Source organism: Carassius auratus, chromosome 42 (genome assembly GCF_003368295.1).
Source record: "Carassius auratus strain Wakin chromosome 42, ASM336829v1, whole genome shotgun sequence".
Classification (NCBI taxonomy): Eukaryota; Metazoa; Chordata; class Actinopteri; order Cypriniformes; family Cyprinidae; genus Carassius; species Carassius auratus.
The window spans coordinates 861,314-883,414 of NC_039284.1; the positions used below are offsets into that span (position 1 = coordinate 861,314).

General features: G+C 38.2%; 1 protein-coding gene across 4 annotated transcripts in view; it reads right to left on the bottom strand.

Moving 5' to 3' along the window:
• The window catches only part of LOC113060387 (protein numb homolog), a 44,320-nt gene that overhangs the window by 8,451 nt on the left and 13,768 nt on the right, over window positions 1–22,101 (bottom strand). For 2 of the 4 annotated variants that reach the window (XM_026229263.1, XM_026229261.1), the window contains exons 2-5: window positions 10,197–10,336; window positions 8,453–8,527; window positions 3,494–3,526; window positions 374–448 (exon numbers count right to left, since the gene is read on the bottom strand). In XM_026229263.1, the coding sequence (XP_026085048.1) occupies window positions 374–448; window positions 3,494–3,526; window positions 8,453–8,527; window positions 10,197–10,322 (309 nt within the window). In that variant the 5' untranslated portion in view covers window positions 10,323–10,336. The remainder of the gene's footprint in view (window positions 1–373; window positions 449–3,493; window positions 3,527–8,452; window positions 8,528–10,196; window positions 10,337–22,101) is intronic. The other 2 variants (XM_026229264.1, XM_026229262.1) reach the window with 1 other exon arrangement.

Below are 22,101 nucleotides of genomic sequence, written 5' to 3' on the forward strand. Positions count from 1 at the left end.
TAGCTTTTTCTATTCATATTTATGCCAACAAGCTGAAAAAAGCTGTTTTTAATGGTTTTAGGTAACTATAATAACCATGGTCTGCATTAGCTTTCCTTGTTGCATTCACAAGATTTAATGAACAAATCATTCTTATGACTCAGAAATTGTAATTTAATAGGTTGACTCTGATTCACATAATCATTTCAAAATTAACTGTTCACAAATCAGACAGTGATCACTCCACTGAAGGAGGTCATGCATGTGAGTAAATGATGACAACATTTTCATCTGAATTCTCTTTAAGTGCACTTTTCTGTGGTCAGGATCTGTCTTTATCTGTCGTGTGGTTATCTGGTGGATCATCGTCGGTCAGTTTAGAGTCCTTCAGTACCTTTGTCTTGTCATCTACGACCCTCAGGCCATCCGCAGACACCCAGAGCACGGCTCGCACGGCCTTCTTACCCGCCTGTGTGGACACACACAACACACACAGTGAGAGACGGACGGGGAAAGAGACGCACAAAGAAGAGAAGAGAGCTGATCTCCCCACAAGATCCCCCTGTTGAGGCCCTTCACCCTCTTCCACTTTCATACAAATGCACTTTCATCTACCAACAACACCTGAAAACAGAGAAAAGTTCAAAAACATTGAGTTTTGAGAAGGTTACAGCAGTGTTAGGAGCAGGCTTGGCATATGACACGATAAAGGAGAAACAGTAGAAGTGAAGCACTCAAACAAACACACATCCTGATTCAGGGAGCTTGAGTGTTCACACTTACCCATGTGCAGACATTAACTGTTTCTCTCTCTCTCTCACACACACACACACACACGTTTGCCCCTTTGCACCCACTCGTCTACTGCTCCAGACATGTTTTAGGAGCAAACTAATCTATCAGTGGAGGGACAAAAAGTGTACACACATTCACACACGTTTGAGCCACAAACATACTCTATGCAAACGTACACAAACACAGTCATTCATTCACTGTGAGACTGAAGTGTAACCAGACTTCAGGACTCAAGAGCAGAGGTCGATTGATGTGATGTTTTTACAGATTAATTGGCACCAATTGTTGCTTTGTGGAAAACTGGTTAAATCAATAATGACAGATTTTAGTTGCAAGTGTAATAGAGTGCCCTCTAGAGGAGACATAAACCAGCTGTGACAGGAGACTACTCTTTGTATTAAGGAAAAGCCATACACTAGGAGTTATCATTACATTTAGTCGTGATATAATAAATCATCCATTTAGGACAATCAAATTAAAAATGGAGTACTGCAGGGGTGTCATATTTTGGAAGCAAGCTGAACTTTGTAAAATGTGACTTGTGTCTCAATAGGACTACACAGTTGTCGGGACATTAAACGTCTTCACAAGAGCTCCCCAGCTGCTTTCACTGCCTCAGTCAGGGCTTCTGCAGGATTTTTAGGCTCAAATTTAAGACTTGCACAAATAGGTGAAGATCACCAAATGAGGGGTAGGGCAATGTCTGTGGTAACATACTCTAAAAAGCATGATTTGCAGTTCAGATTGAGGTTATCACAAAAACTTCACATCTCAGCCTTTAAACCAGTTTTAAGAAACTGGATGAGTTGAAACAGTGCAGCACCGGTCATGTTTATTTAATAAACCATAGCCTTTTGAAGTTTAATCGTCACATTAAACCACAGGAATTCTGGTCTTTCTGTTCTCTTGAAATCATAATTAAGACTTTCTTGGACCATGGCCTTACATTTGTTATAATTAAATGTAAGACTTTTTAAACCCTGCTCATTGTGTTTATAGTCACACTCTTTCAAACTATAATTCGAACTAAGCAAGTCTTATCTAACTGAATATTCTTTTTTTTATGAAAACTGAAGGAGTATACAGAAATTTAATGAATGGTAATCAGTTTTTGAACACATTTACCATTTTCACACAACGTCTTCAGCCAAAAATGGGAAACTCTTTTTGCATTTTGCCTGTTTGTTTACATGACAATGACGTTTTGTGGACTGAAAATACAGGTTTTTGAAAACGGGTTTCAAAGTGCAGGTTTTTGAAAACGCCACCGTTTTCCTTTTCCATGTAAACACCCAATAACGGGAATCTCAGAAAACGGTGATGTCGTGCGCATGCGTAGTACGTGCTATTTAAAAAATATATAAATTTGTAGTATGTGTTAGGTATGTAGAAATGCGCAGTACATGTCAATTTCAAAGGCAAGTGCGAACAAACATACACAACCATGGCGGAGTACATGGTACGGTGGTTAGTGCTTAAGAGTTTACTAATGCTTCTTCAGCAATGTGTGGATTTAATTCACCAATATTACCATAGACAGTAAAAGAAATGGACACAGCGACCCCATTGGAACTCAACTGAGACAATTGAAGCCCATTTTTAGCATTTTTTAGCACTTCCGTTTCTGACGCGCAGACTCAAACGAAGCTTGACGACGTCAGCAACCTGTCTGACAGATGTAAATCTTCTAGTAGCTGTGCGTGTAAACTCTCTTGCAGAGACGGCGAGCTTGAGCGGGGAGTTCTTTGGCGTGAGTGAACAGGAGTAAGTATTCTGATTAATTATTTTGTATAGTATTTTAAAATGTAACGACAGTACGCCATATTAAGTTAATTGCCTGCGAGCTTCTCCTCCTGTCTGTACGGTAATTAATGCGACATTAATGCGACAGAGAGCCGAGTGGTTATGACGCAATCGTTAGCCTATTTTTACAAAAACTGTTTATACGGGGCCATAATGTAACATAGAAGGTAATGGAGCCCTTTATACATTGTCGTGTATCTTTAGAAATAAATAATGGACAAATGGAGTCTTTAAACGCCTCAGATGTAATGTTATCCGCTGTCAAAGTGACGCCAAAATGAATGGGAGGTAAATGGGATGCTAACGCAAGTGAAGTTCTGCTACAAGGCGGCGGCACGCATCCGACTTCAACTTCCGGTCGACTTCCTTGCCGGCTTAATATTACAACCAACAGCAGAGATATAATCGTCACTTCCCGACAGGTACTGTTTACTAACAAGGTGACAGCGCCAACTACTGGCCTGGAAGATGTAATACAGCGTTTTTGGCCATTTTTGCGGGTATGTAAAAAACCGTGAATCGTTCTGAAATCATTGCTGTGTATCCTTGAAACCTTTTAAAAACGTTTCTGTTATTGACTACATCGTCGTCATGTAAACAAAGCCTTGGACTGATCCACCTCCTCTCAAGTGGGTGGCAGGAGTATTGCCATCAAATGTCAGAGGTGCTGTTATTCAGATAACTTCAAATACCCTTCTCAGAAAGATTGTCTTCCGTCATGAATGTAGCTAAACTGAAAGAGAAAACCAACTGAAGAAGGGGACTCTAAAGACCCTTGCTGCAACACTGAAAATCCAGCAGGAGTTTGCATTATATTTATATAAATGGAGGACTGAAGCAACAACATAAATTCAAGATTGAATACTTGCATAGAGTATGTTCAGGACAGTACGTAAATGCACACAGCAGAACTTACTTTTGCAAAGAAGCCCTTGAAGAACTTTCTGTCCTGGAATGGAGGTTGGTAAGGGGATGTTGGTGGGAGGAAAAGGCAGGAGAGGGTTACAAATGAACTCAGACACAACGTCCTGTGAGTTTGTGTCAGGACGGAGTTTGGTTTGATGGGGTTTGATGGTTAAAGAATGAGAAAGTTGTGAGGGGTGGAGAGGAGAGGAGGGGGAATCACACCTGTAGTTCAGACTCACCACGTGTGCATGTGTGTCAGTGTTACTGGTGCGGTTACAGTTCTAGTATTATTACTCCACTATGTGAGTTTGAGTACTTCACTATTCTTGAAGGAACAGTTCACCCACGAGTAACTGATCATGTACTCTCCTCATGATCTTCTAACAGGTGTTAGGTACAAGGTTTACGCTGCTCTTTTCCATACAATAACAGCTGGTGGATGATGTTGAGCTACAAAAATTATAAATCAGAAAAGTAAACAATGATTTTTTTTGTTGTTGATTAAGTTTCTGCTTATTTTTTTAATCAGTTAATAAAGCAATAAACAAATAATCCAACCTCTATTAGTTATCATGAATAGTGTCGAGTATGATTAACCTCAGTGTCTAGAAAAACATGAATATAATTTGTAATTATATCAATTGATATTTGGAATTGCATGTTTTTAGCTTTTGAGAGAAGCTTATTTACCAGTTTATATAAAGTAGAGAGTGTGTTATTGTATAATTACTATTTTCTTTTAATGAAATTTGATGAAGAAATTTCTGAACTTAGAAAAACCTTAATTATTAATAGTGATTTTAATTTCTGAGCAAAATAATTATTATTAGTGAAGGCCACACTTATAATAAAGCACTGATTCATGATGCTTTTAATTAATTTTTTGTCTGAGCTCAACAGCTTCAGTCTCGATGACTTTCTTCATTTGGAAAAGAGCAGCATGAACACATCTACTGCTTCCTCTCGTGTGTTTCTCTTAATAATAGGGCCGGTTTTGGTGAGGGTGAGTAAATCATGGCAGAATTCAGATTGTCGGGTGAACTGTTCTTTTAAATGAATCGTGTTATGATGTTAGTGATGGTTTGAGCAGTAGTTGATTAGCATTGCTTCTGATGACGTCACATGACATCAAAAGAGTCCGAGGAAAGGAACCGATCCTGAATCACTACAAACACACACCCCAGCTAAGAGAGAAAGATTGTGAAGGTTTCAAAATCACTCAACCACATACACACCAGGCTTACTTTATTAACTTCTTTATTAGTATTGATTGGTCCCTGAAGAATTTGTAACATCCATGGAATCTTTGGGGAACCAAAGACCTTTCTTTTTAAGAGTGTACACACAGTGTTTGGATATTTCTGGGTATGGTGATGGCATCTACTACTGAATTCACGGACAGCCGGTGTCATGTTTCTTGTTTACAACTCGGCTATCACTGTAGAAACAATCGGGAATGTGAGGAAGTAGCACTGACTGCTATATATATAGATCTTATACTGTACATGTGGAATGCTAAGTGCAGGAATGTGTCGTCATTCCCTAAACCTTACAGTGTGTATGTGGCCTCTGTAAAACAAGAAGTGCATCATTCACCAAGTCAAGGACTCACTTCCTCTCATCTACACTGGCTTCATGTCCCTTAACTGAGGTTTTGGGTTTCAGTTCAAGTAACAATGACCAGCAAAACCATTATATACTGAGCCCACATCTTCAGTTAAGGCACAGAAAGAGGTGGAGGATTAAAATTACTGTTTGTTTCCACACATGTAAGTTCAGTAGAAGGAAAAGCGATGCTCATTGGGTTAAAAAAAAGAGGTTTGAGGGGTCAGAGAGGATCGAGATGCTCTTAATGGCTCATGTCAACAAACCTGCTTAGAGAAAGAGAACATCGTAATGCATTCACTTTAGTACATATGCAAACAGACGGAGGAGGACGGGAGAACGTGCAGGAACCGTAGACTGTAGACAGATAGAAATACAGGAGCTGGAAGTGAATAGAAACAGAAAAGACTAGAGGAAAGGAACTAAAATGTCTCGTCCTTGTCCTTTCTCTCAAAACTAGCCTGCATTTCCACTGTTTGAAATCTGAATGTTGTTATAACGGTTACTACATGAACATAACCGGCCCACAAACACAGTCTGGGTTACGTCCGTGAATACGTTATAACATTGAATTCATTTCTCCACACCATCATGAGCTGGCTTTGAAAGAACATTCAGAAGATGATAACAAACGAACATGATTCACAGCTCATATTTGTTCATTATTTACTTTCAGAAGACGTTTGAGGTAGCCATGCAGCATGACAAAACAAGACTGAGTAAACTGAACGCACATTACGCCTGCACTGCATTTAGCATCTGTTCTCTCAGCCGAAAGCAGAACTGAGTTTTTGCTTCGAAAGCTTTGAGAAAAATGACATCAGCGGTGTCTGCTTCTCGGCTATTCTTCTCGAGTTACTATTTAAACGTATTTTATTTCAGCTAGCTGCCAAATCAGCATGTTCATTTAGTTTAGGTACAGAAAAAATGAATAAAAAAACATAGAAAAAGTGCTCAAAAATATTACTTAAACTTGTGAAAACAAATAATAACTGTACATTATTATTGTCTCACACATAAAACAGAGTTTAGAGTACTTCTAAGATCAGATTAAAAAAAAAATAATAATAATAATATATATATATATATATATATATATATTAGTAGTAACTAAATTAAAATGGCAAAATTTAAATGTAAAAATGTAGAATATTATCGGAACGTTATCAGAATCGGACGATAAAGGCTTAAAATGTAATCATTGGCCAATTTCGGAGATTATGCCGATATTCCTTGACGGTAAGATGAACAGCTCGTACGTTATACACACATTTATCATGTTAAGTGCAACCAGCACAGCAACAATAAATAAACACAAGTGGATGACATCAATAAAGAGGAGCCTCTGCAGAGACACAAGCACTTCCTGGACACGGATGGAAAGCTTTCAGTGACAGGAAATCTTATTACATTAGAGGACGGTCCTCACACACACACACACAGGTCCAGCCATTTAATTTGGCGTTCTGGGTTACAGTAAAGGTAACTGAATCAGTGCGGATCAGTTCTGGATAAAGAGGTTTGCACTGTCCGAGCGAGGGTTTGAGCAGGTTGCAGGGTCACGAGAGATGACTTCTCTGTTAAAGCTGGCTCTGTATGTCATTAGTTATGTTCAGGGTGTTTGGGACTTCATGCAACAGCCATATGACTCGGACTAGAGATGCAAGACTATTCGAAATAAAAACACATTTTATTAGTTATAAATATTATTACATCATTTTATTTTATTTTTAAATGTAAATGTAGCGTAGACACTCTGGGTTAAGATCATATGGGTTTTGAAAAGGAGTAGATTAAATGACGCGATTTTAATTTGTACTGTAGGTGAATTCTTCTTCTCTTACTCTGCGAAAGCAGGTGTATGGGAGACTACAGTAGCATTTCCAGACGAATGGGAGTTTATTCACAGCGCACGCAGACATCGGTCAAATGATCGACTGGAATGAGAAATAAATACATTTTACAGCACTCTTTTCTAACAGCAGGTCAGGAGGAGAAGAAGATATGCAAACATCACGCCTCTACGTCTCCAGAGTGTAACCTGGGTGGAGGCGTGCGACGCCGTGTCAATGTGGAAAATAGACAGAGCACTGGATTTCCTTTTCCCTGAAGAATGGAATGTGTTCTGCTGGACGCTGCTGAGACAGGAAACTGACGCCTGTCCCTCTCCGGGCGGACCGTGTGCTTACGTGCTGGGGTCTGGACGGATGATACGCTACCTGTCCTCTGCATGCAGAATAATGCCTTCATAAAGAATCACGCTTTCAAACAATCAGCAGAAAGGCTAGACTACAAGAACCACATCACTCCCACACTCTCAGGTACAAAAGCTGTCCCTGGGGCGGTACCTTTTCAAAAGACACACCTTTGTGACATATTGGTACCTTAAAGATACAGATTCAAATATATATTTTTAACAAAGCTGTGCATCGGCTTCCTGTGTTACAGGCTGAAATCAGTAGCCAGCACATCAAATTCAATTTTTCAGTCACTAAAATGATTTTATTCCCCTCAAATATGATGCTATTAAACAGCTTTGAATGCTAAGCATGTTATCAAAACTAGAAAAGCTAGTAAAGGAAGACTGCGGAGGCTTGTTGGTTTGTGGGCAGGTTATGCAGAAACACAATCAGGGGTCGATGTCTGTGGAAGTGCAGTGGTTCACAAATCCTCCTGAACGAGGGAAGTATTTCATGCTCATCAAGGCAGTATTTATTCGATCAAATATACAGAAAAAAACACTAATCCTGTGAAATATTATTACAATTTAAAATAAGTGTTTTCTATGTGAATATAGTGTAAGATGTAATGTATTTCTGTGATGTGTAGCTGTATTTTCAGCATCATTTCTCCAGTCTTCAGAGTCACATGATTATGCTGATTTATTATCAATGCTGGAGACAGTTGTGCTGCTTAATATTGTTAACTTTTTTTCAGGAATCTTTGATGAATTAAAAGTTAAAAAGAACAGCATTTATTCAAAACAGATCTTTCTTAATAACACAAGTCTCTTTACCATCACCTTCTATCCATTTAACTCACCCTTGCTGAATAAAGCCATTCATTTCTTTCCATTTCTTTTATTTTTTCTTTAGAAATGCTAAACTTTCCATTAAGGGACGAATTGATAATATGTTTTCCGTGTATTGCTGTCGACTGAGCTCAACTTATATTCAACAGTTTTTTTCTGATGCTTGACAGCATAAGCGAGACCAGCGGAAGAGGAAGAGAACAGCAGGAGGAGACAGACACGCTTGAAATAGACCACTTGGTGTCGACAGACAGGGACTGAGCAGAGTGTTCAGATGAAGAACAGGAGATGTTGTCCCAGCGCTGGAGATGTGACGGATGAAGCTACACCTACCGTCTTCAATCTCTTGACTGCATCTTCACAGATGTGCATGCCTCGAGACTCCTCGACCTCCACGTGCCCCAGATACTAGACAAACACAGACAAACAGTAGTTTAGCTTTGAAACGGTGACTCAGTGTTTCCTGTCACGCTGTCCCATGTAGTCCTGTTGGAACGAGCGCGGACACTCAATGTGCGGAAACAGCGGCGCCCTCCTCCACCTCCGACAGACCGCTCTGCTAGAAGACATCGCTGCGTCTCGCCTTCAAGACTCCTGGGACTGAGGTCGAGCCACTGGGAGGGCAGCTATTGTCCTGACAGGAAAACCTTCCCGTTCCCCTAGTAAAACACACAGAGCTCAGGAGCTGCTATTGTCAGTTTGTGACATCAGCAGAGAGCAGCTAGAGAACCATGAGTGCACCTGCTTGTTAACCCTGTGAAGCCTGACATATGAATTAAGAACCTGCAAACAATTTAGATAAAAATAAACATTTTACAGTTTCAGAAAATAAATTATATATATATATAAAAAATAAAAAATAAATAAGGTCAAAGTCAAAAATATATCATTTGGTGCAGATGTTTATATGTGGCCAGAAAGCAAGATGAAATTCTGATAGCTTCTGAGGTCTGGTCTTTATCTGACATGGCTTCTAACCTGGCTCTGAACCAGTTATTGAGCATGAGTGAGAAAAGAGCTGTCTGTCCCCACCAGAGCAGCCATCTTCCAGAGCGTGTAACACAACAGAGCAGTGATTCAGCTGGAAATGGGCACAGAGTTATTCATAGAGCTGCTCTTCTCCAGTCTGTGCCAACAAAATGATCAAAGACCAAAACAACCACTGATGTCATACTCCTCATCTGAACTAAAGCTCAAACCACACAAAACACGACTCACCACTGTGCACACACACACACACACACATTTTACATACTGAGCTCTATGGAGGATATTTATGATCAGCAGGTGGAGAAATAAGAGCTCAGATGATGAGAGAGAATCTAGGACACGACACAAAACACAAACACACATAAAGACACCAACCCAGCACAGGCCACCAATTTACCGTGACCTTACGCTATGATATGAAAGAGCGGACTGAAAGCACAGAGGCGAGTAAGAAACTCTACAGGAGAAGAGGAGCACTGATGGCCAGAATGAACAGCAGTCTTTGGATTCAGGCTGCTCCGTCTCTGTGGGATTGTGGGTAAATGTGGCAAATTAGAGATGCATCAGAAGCAGGTTAAGGACGGCGCGGGCCGAGCAGCACCTCTAAAGATCACAGCCAATCACACGGCTGTGAACGGCCAACAAAACAAAAAACGCTCTCAAGTTGCATATCAATTATTTAAGATTTGCATCTCCTTGCAACTCCAAAAATCAACAACAAAAAAAAAAAAGATATAATAAACTTGCTAAACAACCATCTTTACCCATTCCTAGTTTAATAACTTTTGAAAGACAACATCAAATTCAAATTTCCTGCTTAATTTAATTCCAAAAATGGGTCTCACACACACACACACACACACACACACGCACACACACGCACACACACGCACACACACGCACACACACACACACACACACACACACACACACACACACACTCTGAGGTTCTAGCATGGCGTGATCAGTGTCAGAGACGGGGCACACCGGCGCTCCAGCAGTCCCTCAGGGCTCTAGAGATCTCCAGCATGAACAGCATGAGAATGATTGACAGCTGCTTCAGCACAGGTGTGCATGTGTCCCATACCTTGACGGCGAAGCTGCATTTGGCCCCGCGTACGGCCTCCTCGTCTGTCTGCCACTGGTGCGGCCGGCTGGACTCTGGCACATAAACGTCTTTCTTTCTCCGGAAACTCTGCCGTAGCTTATTCATCGCTCAGCCTCCTCCTGCAGACAGACAGAGAGAGAGTCATTTCAGACAGACCCCAACACCAATACAATACCACCTCAAATATAAACACCTCAATACCAGCGGCTCCTTCTGTGACACCACATCGAGTGATTACTACTCATACAGAAACACTGGCACTGTTACCCTACAACTTTAGTTTCTGCTTGGTACTGGATTGTGCTCAACCAATAAGGGTCTTTTCGATGGCCAATGCTGATATTTTGGAGAGAACGGTGATATAAACCTTACTATTGAAAGATAATAAGTAACACATGCTGCAATTAAGTTTACCTTTATTTGAAAATAATATTCACTAAATTAGAAATAAATCATTTGAGAATTATTCAACAGGAAGAAAAAAAAAGTGAAATAAATGAATACTTAAAGGGACAGTTCAACAAAATATATATTTTTTAATCATCCTCAAGTTGTTCCAAAACTGAATGATTTTGTAGAGTGTTGGTAACCAAACAGTTGATGGTAGCCATTCAGTTCCATAATATTGCTATACAATACAAGATAAGCTTAAATGTTTCCCGGCTTGACTGTTAAAAGCAGATGATTGGCTTCCCAGCGGGAGGGGCGGGACATGTGCACACAACCGCCATCTTTGCCGTTAAGGGTTTTCCTTATTTAGTTGTATTGAGGATTGAGGAAGTGACATGTCTCTCTCAAAAAAGCATAAATAGTCTCTGGTATGACACAGGTATTACAAGGAGAGGGCGACTTATGAGGACATAACCCATTATTAGTTTTTTTTGAGAAAGTGCACAATGTTTTCTGTGAGGGTTAGGGTTAGGTGTAGGGCCATAGAATATACAGTTTGTACAGTATAAAAACCATTACACCTATGGGATGAACACACTGTGTGTGTGTGTGTGTGTGTGTGTGTGTGTGTGTGAGTGTGTGTGTTCAACCGCTGAAAGAAATTCACATTGGTTTGGAACAACATGAGGTTATAAATGATGACTAAATGTTCATTTTTGGGTGAACTATCCCTTTAAGAAACGTCTCGATTTTGTTATCCTATAATAGTGTTTTTCACAAATAAAGAAAGGTATAAAAACATGAATTAAAAAGGAAGTAATCACCAGTTTAAGCACACAATAAGTAGTAACTGGGAATCATATTTTCTCATATAAAGACCAAGTATACAGCACATCCAGTGAATATGAGAATGCATGCATCTGGTTAAAACACAGTACAGTTTCAAATCAAAGATAACGATTGGATCGATGGATGGTCACAAAACACACAAACAGTATGCGTCTTTACACAAGCTTCAGATGCAGAGGATCTGCATGGATTCAGGGAATGGCGTCCTTGGCGCTGTCAAAATAAAAGTTGCATGGTCAACAAACAAATAAATAAATAAAATAACTGGCCAATGGTGATAATTAAAATATGCTTAGTGCAGAAGTCGCTGTTCTTCTGAGATGAATACTAGAAGTGTTCATTGTAGTTGTAACATTTCTCTGTCTATTTATATCTCACACACACACACACACACACGATAATTCTCTCTCGCCAACACAAAAGTGAACAAGCTGCGAGCGCAGAGTGCCGAGTCACATCCGAGCGGCTGCAGTGAGACACGCTCACAGTTTCAAAGAGAGCAGCACTGAAACAGGAAGCTCAGATTTCAACAGAATAACGTGACGCTCATTTGAATGAGACAGGAGAGATACACCATACACACGCAGACAGTGACAAACAGCTTGGAAAACACAATAGCACATTAGCATGAGAAGTGAGTACAGAGCTCAGCTTGTGTGTGAAGTGTGAGTGATAGAAATAACACACACACACCACACACACACACACACGCGCACACATGCATGCGCACACACACAGGTTTGCAACTCTTAACCAAATACAGCTATACAGATATATGTATGCCATATTTGATTAATAGGATTTTTATAATTATTCTATTCAGCAAGATTGCATTATATTGATGTGATGTGTTTATTATAAGTTACAAATGCTTCAACCTCTCAGTTCTCAAAGATATTTTCTTCAAAAATACAGGGCAGCAAAAACTGATCAACTGTTTCTTGGGCAGTAAATCATCATCTTATTCTGATTTCTGAAGATCATGTGACACTGAAGACTGGAGGAATGATGCTGAAAATACAGCTGCGCATCACAGCAATACGTTACCTTTAAATAAATTACCTTTTTAAAATAGAAAACACTTACTTTAAATGTAAATATTATTTGCCAATATTTACTGAATTTTTTTATTAAATAAATGCAGTGTTGGTGAGCAGAAGAGACCTCTCTGTTGAATGGTATTGTATATAAACCGTGACTTTGTAAGCAGCAGCTCCTCTTTCCCAGTGTGAAAATACAGAGCTACAGGAGAATATGAAGAAAAACATTTTAATAAGCAGAAGAGATGTGTGTGTGTGTGTGTGTGTGTGTGTGTGTGTGTGTGTGTGTGTGTGTACGTGTGATCAAACGGTGAGACCTGTGCCAATGAGTTGATTTACTGTCAGAGGACAGAAACTGTGAGAAACACAGAAGAAAGCAGCACAGAGGAAGAGGAAGAGGAAGAGAGAGAGAGAGAGAGAGAGAGAGAGAGATAGAGAGAGAGAGAGAATCCTACATGTAGCTCAAGTTCAGCAGCTTTCCTCTGCTCTTGGTTATTTAGGTCAGATCGACTGCAGGCCGCGGGCAAAGCTCCGTCACATGATGAAAAACACCACTCCACAGATTTCTGCCACTACCCATCACTGAAGTCTCCTCTCTGCTGACATTACTCTCTCCGTGCTTTCTGTCACCCCTCATGGTGATGCCCCGATACGTTTCTGATCTGCATGATCTGCACAAATTAATTTTTTTCTTGTTTTAAAATTGGGGTTTTATTCTAATGGTTGAAATTAATTTTAGTAATCAAAAATGTATTCAAATTGACAGAAATCATAAATTCTACACAATTTACTTGTAAAAATGTAGTTTTTAGGGCCCCATGTTTATAATATCACACCGGATGACGACTGAAGCTGCATGACGTCAAGACAGACTTCCTGTTACTTTGCCACTGCATCTGGGTGACAGTGTGAACAGCCTTTACTCTTTTTGCTGTGTCTGTGTGCGGTGTGTGGGAGAAATAAGAGCCAATGAAAGAGAAAGTAGGTGTGAGAGACAGCAGAGTCACATGAGGAGACTTAACCAGAAAAAGAAAACTAAATTCATTCAATGACTGAATGAATCCGACTCCATAGGAGCTTCCCCGATATAAATTGCTTCCCGGGGTTAAAATATAAGTTTTTTGGCAGGGTTGCCTTGGTAAAATTCACATTTGAGGGGTTAAATATCACGCTACTGGTGTTGGGGTTGCTTCAAACCGCGGACATGAAAAACAACCTCAGACTTGGCAACACTGGTTGGCATTTACTACACAGAGCCGTAATTCACTGACAATCTACACAGAATCGATTTTATCATCACAGGAGATTCTTTGTTGATTTTGAAAGTGATTTTGTGTAGCTTGTCGGTGGACTATGGCTCTGTGTAGTAACTGCCGCTCCACCTGAACCAGTGTTGCAAAATCTGCGGTTGTTTTTCATGTCCATGGTTTGAAGCAACCATTTTTGATGATTTTCACACAAAAAAAATCAATGGCCCCAGAATATTTTGTTTTAGGAATATCTGAACATGCAATACATCAAAATATAGAACAGATCCTCTACTTTTAAACAGAAATCAGTTTTATTCTAGCTTCAAGCATTCCTTCATATTTAATCAACACTTGAATGTAGGTTCTAGTTTTATATAAATAAAAAAAGCAACATTTTAACAAAAATTAAGAAACTTTGCCACTTCTTGGATCAACATTTCACTCTGTAACATTTGGCAGCTTTCATCGATATGCTGTTTATTGTCGATGATCAGATAGTTTTTCAAATGCATGTGCATACATACGAGATCGCTCATTTCTGTGTCTTCCTCGCATGTGTTTTTGATCGGCACCTTCTGGTAGGGCTGTCACTTTTAGTTCGAAAATCGACTGCACAATCGATCTGACCAAGCAAAAAAAGTTTCGAAAATTAAAATAGGGAATCGATTTTAACCAAATATGTACACTATTAATTTTAAAAGAATTAAACAATTAAAAAATATAGATGTAACAAAACTCACAAACAAGCAGAAAAAGAAAACAAAGAATGCCGAAAGTTCAGTATGCGTTGCGAAAGCTAGACAGAAAATACCAGCAATTGTACGCGCCTATAAGACACAGTGACGTCGAAAGCGACCTCTTATGCAGCGTTCACACCAAACGCGAATAGAGCGTCTGGCGCAAATTATTTCAATGTTAAGTTGGAGCTTGTCTTCTCAACAACTGGACATATAGTGAATAAAAAACGCTCTGCTCTGGACCCCGAAAATGTTGATCGACTTGTTTTCCTGTCCAATAAATTTGTAATTGTGTCGGTTACGTTCAATAAAAAAAAGATTTAAAAAAAGTCAATTTAAAGTTTAATTTTTTTGAACAGTTGTTTGAAATGGATTCAATCATTATTTAAAATAATCTTGGAGATTTTTGAATTGCCTAAATCATAAATGAAGCCTGCAGTGATGTTTTTCTTTTGTTATGGCAGCCGTCCCCTCTGCACATATATTTTTTTCGAGAATGTTGCACTCCTGTTGCGGTTTGTTATTCTACACGAAACTTCATGCCAATAAATAAGAACTATTGCTGACTTGTGTGTTTCCAGCACTCTCTTTAAGTTCGTCCATTATTTGACGTTGAAAAAGGAAACGTCTTTTTTTTTAGACATGGTAAATCGATTTTACAATCGATTCAATGAACACTTATGTCTTATGTTCACAAAAGTGACAGCCCTACCTTCTGGACTCATTCAGGAGATGCGTAAAAGCACCCCTGAGCGTATAACAGTGAGAACGCAGAAACCCAGTTAAACAGAAAAATTCAGTTCAATTAAATCTCAAAACACACATAAAAATGCCCATGAAGTAAACAAATGAGTAAGTGAATACAACAGTAAGAGAATGACTGACTGACTGAATGAGTAAACTATGTTCGTGTGAACAGTTTGAGTGAACGAAAGAACAAATAACCAAAAGTGAACAAATGAAGTGAGTAGAGTGTGTGAAGGACTCAGAGGAGCCTCTCTCAGTCTGTTGTGTCTCTGTGTGTGTGTTAATGAGGCCATTTGTGCAGCAGAAGAGCATTAAGTTGAGCCTCAGTCACGTGGCTCACAGAGCACACACAGAGAGAACCTATTTAAATCATCTCTCCAGGATCGGAAAACACTTATTAATTCCTGCAAAAGGAACCTGGAGAGGAAGACAAAAGAGCTTTTAGACAGACAGAGATAGACGGCAAAGAGACGCTCTCTGAAAAGCTCTCCTTCCACAGAACAACACGTGGCTCTGCTCCATGTCAGACGTCTTATGAATGAAAACTCCGGAAAGCCGGAAAAAGCATTTTTGGGCGTCACTGAAAGCTTATGTAATGTTCGGAAAAAAACATTCCATAAAGCCTGAAATACTGAAAACTTACTATTAATCAGACAGTGCTGATTAGAGACAACTATAAATAAGACAAATTTCTAAATAAAAAAAAAAAAATAAAAAAAAATAACAATGTGGATCTGTATTGAAACCCTGCTTGCTTTGTGTCAAGATCTTGCCCAGCCAGACACCACAACATTAGCTGATTTCAATCCAAAATTTGCAAATTTAACAAGATTTGATTATCACACAAAACATTTTCGAACAAGCCACATTTGCATCCAACGAGTCAAAGAGAACAAACTCATCACTTCCTGATAAAGTGGCACTGCACATCACTAAGAAAAGTAGGAGAAACTATATAATAATTTTCCTACATAATAAATTACCTGTACATCAAAACAAGCAGACGAAACACAATGAATGCGGTTATTGCTTTCGGAGATGGATGCCTGTTTGGGAACGCAGTCGTTTAACAGTTCTGGAATGCAATTATACAGAAATACTTTGATGACAGACTTTGCTCGGGCATTTGCAAATGACCATAACAACATTTCAGATGCGGTGGAACATGATCGTTCTGCTGGTTAGTCAGGATTTACTGTCCCATAACACAACTTCACATGACTTTTTTGAAGCACTTGGAAAAATTTATTAGCAAAATGCATTTCCATCTCCCATTATTCACATTAACCCTTTTTCGCACAAGTGAAAAACCACCTCAAGCGAGTGTAAAAACTTTTTGGGGAATTCAGGCAGTTTAATAAAAAATTCAGTGTTTCCATCACTTGATTCTGATGCGACACTACAAAATGCACATAAAGCAGAGAGATTGAAACCTAGCTACTGACTTAACCAAAGGTTTGGTTTAGGGGCGGAGCTACATGTTTCCCCTAACGTGTGGCAAACGCTTACTAATAATAATAATCATAGTAACACATTATAATACGGTCCCATTTGTTAACCTTAGTTACATAAACTAACAATCTAAAGCATTTATTAATCATATTTTCCATGATATGGGTTAACGTGGACTAACAATGAACAGCTGTATTATTATTAATTAACGTTAACAAAGATTAATATCAGTATAGAGTTACACTTACGGGACATCTTAGACCTTAGAGCCGATAAATAATGCATCATTTCTTGCAGAGATACTTTAGATGCGCACTGTTCTCCATGATGGTTTTTAATTGCTTGAAATATCATTGGAAACACTTCGAAAAGGAAAATACAGTGAACTGCAACATGTGCAGGGCAAGCTACTGTAAAATAATGTAAGGAAATCTTTGTTCGCCTGTGTTTTAGCTCATTGTTTAGAGAAGAGTGCATCCACAACGGATTCACACGACTAGCACAGTTAAGTTCGCTTGTGCATTTACAGTCTTTTGTGCAATGGTAAGTTGTAATATTGTGTTTATTTTATACATATAAATCAGATTTTTCTCACACAGAATCTGTTTGGTTAAGCTATGAGGGTTAATGGAGCGCATCAGTTTGCTGGTGATCATCTTTAGGTCAGCGCACGCAGCTCAAACAGCAGCTTATAACATAAATAACTATGACTGAAATTGTCATATATATAAAACATTATAATGAGAACACTATTATAATAAAACGTTATGAATTATTTCAGTTTGGTTTCCGTGTTTCAGCGCGTTGTTGCGGGAAGAGCCAAGAGTGCATCCACATTTTTTTTTTTTTTTTAGTGCATAAAATTGATAAAGTGGTACTGAAGTGCAGTGTTGATCATCTTACTTGAAAAAAGTAATTATTTACAGTTACAAATTACTTCTCCCAAAATGTAAGTAAGTTAGTAACTCAGTTACCACAAGAAGTAATTAGTTACTCAGCAAAGTAACTGTGACGTTATTTTTTATGTTCTATAATGCTATAACGTCCTTTAACATCTTTAATATATAAGATGTTTATATTAAAGGTTTGAAGAATAAAAACACTATAAGTATTTTAGAAGATGTTGTATTTATTTGAACTCAATAGATTGCAGCCTGGCCATATGATATGCATAGAAAATAAATATTGAAAATAAAATTCAAGTACAAAATTAAGACAAACAATTTACACTTGGGTAAAAAGAAACAAAGGGAAACCTAGCCATTACTGCAAATCTCTAACTGTATATAAGGCCTAAAGTTACTGCACGATAAACACTATCCAAGTCTTATGTATAGAGCGTCTGGCACGAGTGAATTCAATGTTAAGTCAATGCAAAGACGCAAATAGACAACCTCGGAAAATCTGCAAAACACATTTTTAACCCCTTAACTGCCACTCACGTTTTTGAAGATATACTTGAATGTGCATGATACAAACCTAAATTTTTATAATTCATGACTGAAAACATTTTGTGCCATTGAAAGGAGAAAGCGGCGCGCCTAGCATTTTCCACGCATTTTTAGGCGCGATATGTGAACGTTCCCTAATACTTTTATTTGTGCAGATTCTCCAGTACAGTGTTGTTTGCAAATGTTTAGTCGTAAAAGCTGATAACATTGCTTTTTAACAGTTAACATTTAAAGCTTTACAAACATGTTCTGTGATCAGTTTGTCGTTTACCAGTTCAAAATTCAGTCATTCAGCCTAATTATGACTTAATGAGAGAGGTAAATGTTTTCACTGCTCTTTTTCACACAGCAGGTTTTTTATGTGTCCAATTTTTTTTTCTGGACAACCTTCTGATGGATTTTACTTTAAAATGTGAGTTCCATTCAGATTTCATGCCATTGGCACTTTTTTCGAAGGATTGTTTACAATTTCACAGCATAAGCTATAAAGCTGTTTCCCAGTAAATAATAAAATACAATGCATAATAAAACAACTCCAGGTATATGTTTGATGAGGATATGACAATGCAACATGGTAAACATTTCTTAAAAATATATGCTGAATGATAAAGACCCTTTATAAATAATTTACTTGGGGGAAAAAAATGGAAAAAACTAAAATATAAGTACATAAACAGATTAATCGATTAATCGTAAAAATAATCGTAGGATTAATCGATTATCAAAATAATCATTAGTTGCAGCCCTAATTTCCTCACAGTCTGTGAGTCACAGCATGTCCGTCATACGGTGATGCGCTATGAAATTGTTGCAAAGCAAATTAATTATAATACCAATACAAAGAAAGGATTTTTTGAAAAGTATGAACATGGAAAGTATGAGCATGTACAGCACTCAATACTTCGTTGGGGCTCCTTTTGCCTGTAAAGTGTTAACAAAAATACTACAACACAAGCTAAACCTAACACTTTTCATTATAATAATTTTAAGTAATGAGGTAATGAGATGCTTGTTGCTGAATAATGCCTACTGTAGTGAGTCAATGATCTTACACAAGAGGAAACAGTTAAACAGGAAGTGAAAAAGGGCTGGGAAGGAAGGGAACCCTTTTCTGGATCTAGAATGTTGTGTAACTGCGGATTCATTTCTTTCTCAGCCTTGACAAACAGCCGGTTTTAGAAACAGCCGATTACAGCCTAGTAAAGCAAATCTATTGAAATGCACAGAGCGTCGCACAGAGGAGCAGCCAGAACAGAGGACAGAACGATAACCTTCACTAGAAATATCGCAGCCAATCACAAAACACTAAGAACAGAAGAAAAACCCCAATGCCCTTTATTCAGCTGATATTACTGGCAATATCTGAGCAAATATTTTGTTCTCATCACATTCAGATTACACAGAATGTCACTGACAAGACTTCTGCATCAGTCAAGGCTAATCGTTTCAGTAAATCATGTTTGTTTTTAATCCAAGTATTAAAAAGTTATTTTTCTTTTACAAACAATTACAAATCTGTGGTAACCAAATTAAATGCTAAAACATTATTATTATTATTATTATTATTATACTACATTAATACAGTACAATTATAGGTTTAATTTTTAATAACAATAATTGTAATAATTAGATCATTTCTAAATGTAATTTAACTCAGAATTTTAGCTTGAATCTTTTCCTTTTATTTTTTGCTATTGCTGTGACTAATGCCTGTAGCCATAGTAAGAGCGACTAAAGTAAATTTCAAGGCAAATATCAAAGTTGCCATTGTCCATACCACAGAAAGGCTAGTCATAGTTGACATGATGTTATGTAATAAAGAAGCACAGTGGAGGCCTGAATTTATCCATCACACCTGACCCAACTGACAGCTCTTGTGTGTAACTGTGTGTACATACACAGACCACAAAAGTGATGCGATCAGCGCTGCTGTCAGACAGAGATTACATCCAAACCCTTCAGATGACACGCTGCTGATATCACCATCTCTGTGAGTAACCAAAACTCCACATTAAAACACACACACACACACGAGCAGTGCATGTGCAGTCAGACCTGACACACTCTGTTCTGTTCACACGGCACAGCTTTACCAAGCTCTGTCTCAGAATACAGACAAAACTGAAAAAGATGTGGTTGTCCTCATTGTTTATAACTAAACTGTTCCCCCTTTTTCACCTGGGGGTTTTCCAGAAACCAGGCTGTGTTTCTCACCCTGCTCAGGAAACAGAGAACCTCAACTGTCAGATCCAACAACTGAGGTAAATGTAAAGGTAGGGAAACCGAAAAACATAGAAACAAACACCCTACAGAACATGATATCAGGTTTCTTTGTCCCATCCATTGCTATGGTTCTTGTCCAAAATCGAAATTTGACATTTATTGAAATATGAATGGATTCTAATCAAGTGGCATTAAACCTCTCTCATTAAACCAACACACAAGTGACTAAAACTGCAATTCATCTGGCTCCAAAAGTGAGTCAGTCCAATAGACTCCCATGTTAAAATGCCCACCTTTACATCAGAAAAAAAATTGTTTACAGCCTGGTGCAAAAAGGTTTCAGTCTATATAGCTAATTCCGCCTTTTGTGACAACTGTGAGGGGGTAATATATATATATATATATATATATATATATATATATATATATATATATATATATATATATATATATATATATTATAATTCAACCATTTAAATTATATCAAGCCTTAAAGTTCTGCATAATTAAGGCCACTTGAGTGACTCTCGTGATGCGCTTCTCATCCGGTGTGTGACCACCTAAACCTGTTAACCCACACCTGAACGCTCTTTGTTTGCAGATGTCAATGTTTACGAATGGATTAAATGAAACTGGACAAAATTCATCAATCCTAACTATATATCATTATGAAAGTCTAAGCCTCAAGCATCATCGACAGATCACTGTTGTCAGTGGAAAGCTTATAAAGAATGTATTTGTTAAATTTGTGTAAGCAGTACACATCAAAACACGTATAATCAAAACGAGTATGTACCAGATTCACTGTAACAACTAGGGCTGTAGCTATTGAATATTTCAGTAATCGAGTATTCTTACCAAAAATTCCGTCGATTAATCGAGTAATTGGATAAAATGTGTTTTTGCTTAATTAAAGTGTAATCTTAATTATGCAAGAGAAAATAAGACTCCTGAGTCTCTTAAAATGAACAGCTAAGTTTCCTTTTTTAGAAAAAATATTTTTATTTTTAAATGCAACGTAGGGCTGCTCCGATCACGATCGGCCGATCGTTAACACGCATCTCGTCAGTAAAGCCGGTTCTCTAATCAGCGTTTAATTCCATCAGGTGCGTGATTTCACATAGAGCAGCTGTTACTACACAGAGCCGTTGTTAACTGAGAAGATGCGCAAATCACGTTAATTTTCAGCGTTTATTGGCGCATCTTCTCAGTTAACAATGGCTCTGTGTAGTAACAGCTGTTCTATGTGAAATCACGCACCTGATGGAATTAAACGCTGATTAGAGAACCGGCTTTACTGACGAGATGCGCATTAACGATCGCCCGATTGTGATCGGAACACCTCTAATATATATCAGTGTTAATTTTGTCAGCAAATTCGGATTTAGTCTTAGTCTTAGTCTTTTGAATAACACACCATTTAGTTTTAGTCACATTTTAGTCATCTGAAATGTTTTAGTCTTAGTCTAGTTTTAGTCGACTAAATATCATAAGAGTTTTAGTCTTAGTCTAGTCTTAAGTCTTTTAGTCTTAGTCTAGTTTTTTTTTAGTAGAACAAAGTCAACTTAGTTGACTTGACTAAATGTTTCCATCAGTCTGTTATGGAATGGTATTTATAAAATAAACATAAGGCCTGCTCTCAATGAAAAATATACATGCTCTCTGAAAAAGATCATTCGTCCTGAATGATATGCAATGCATATGACATTCTTTCAAGATGAAGTACAGTATTATTGAAATAGACA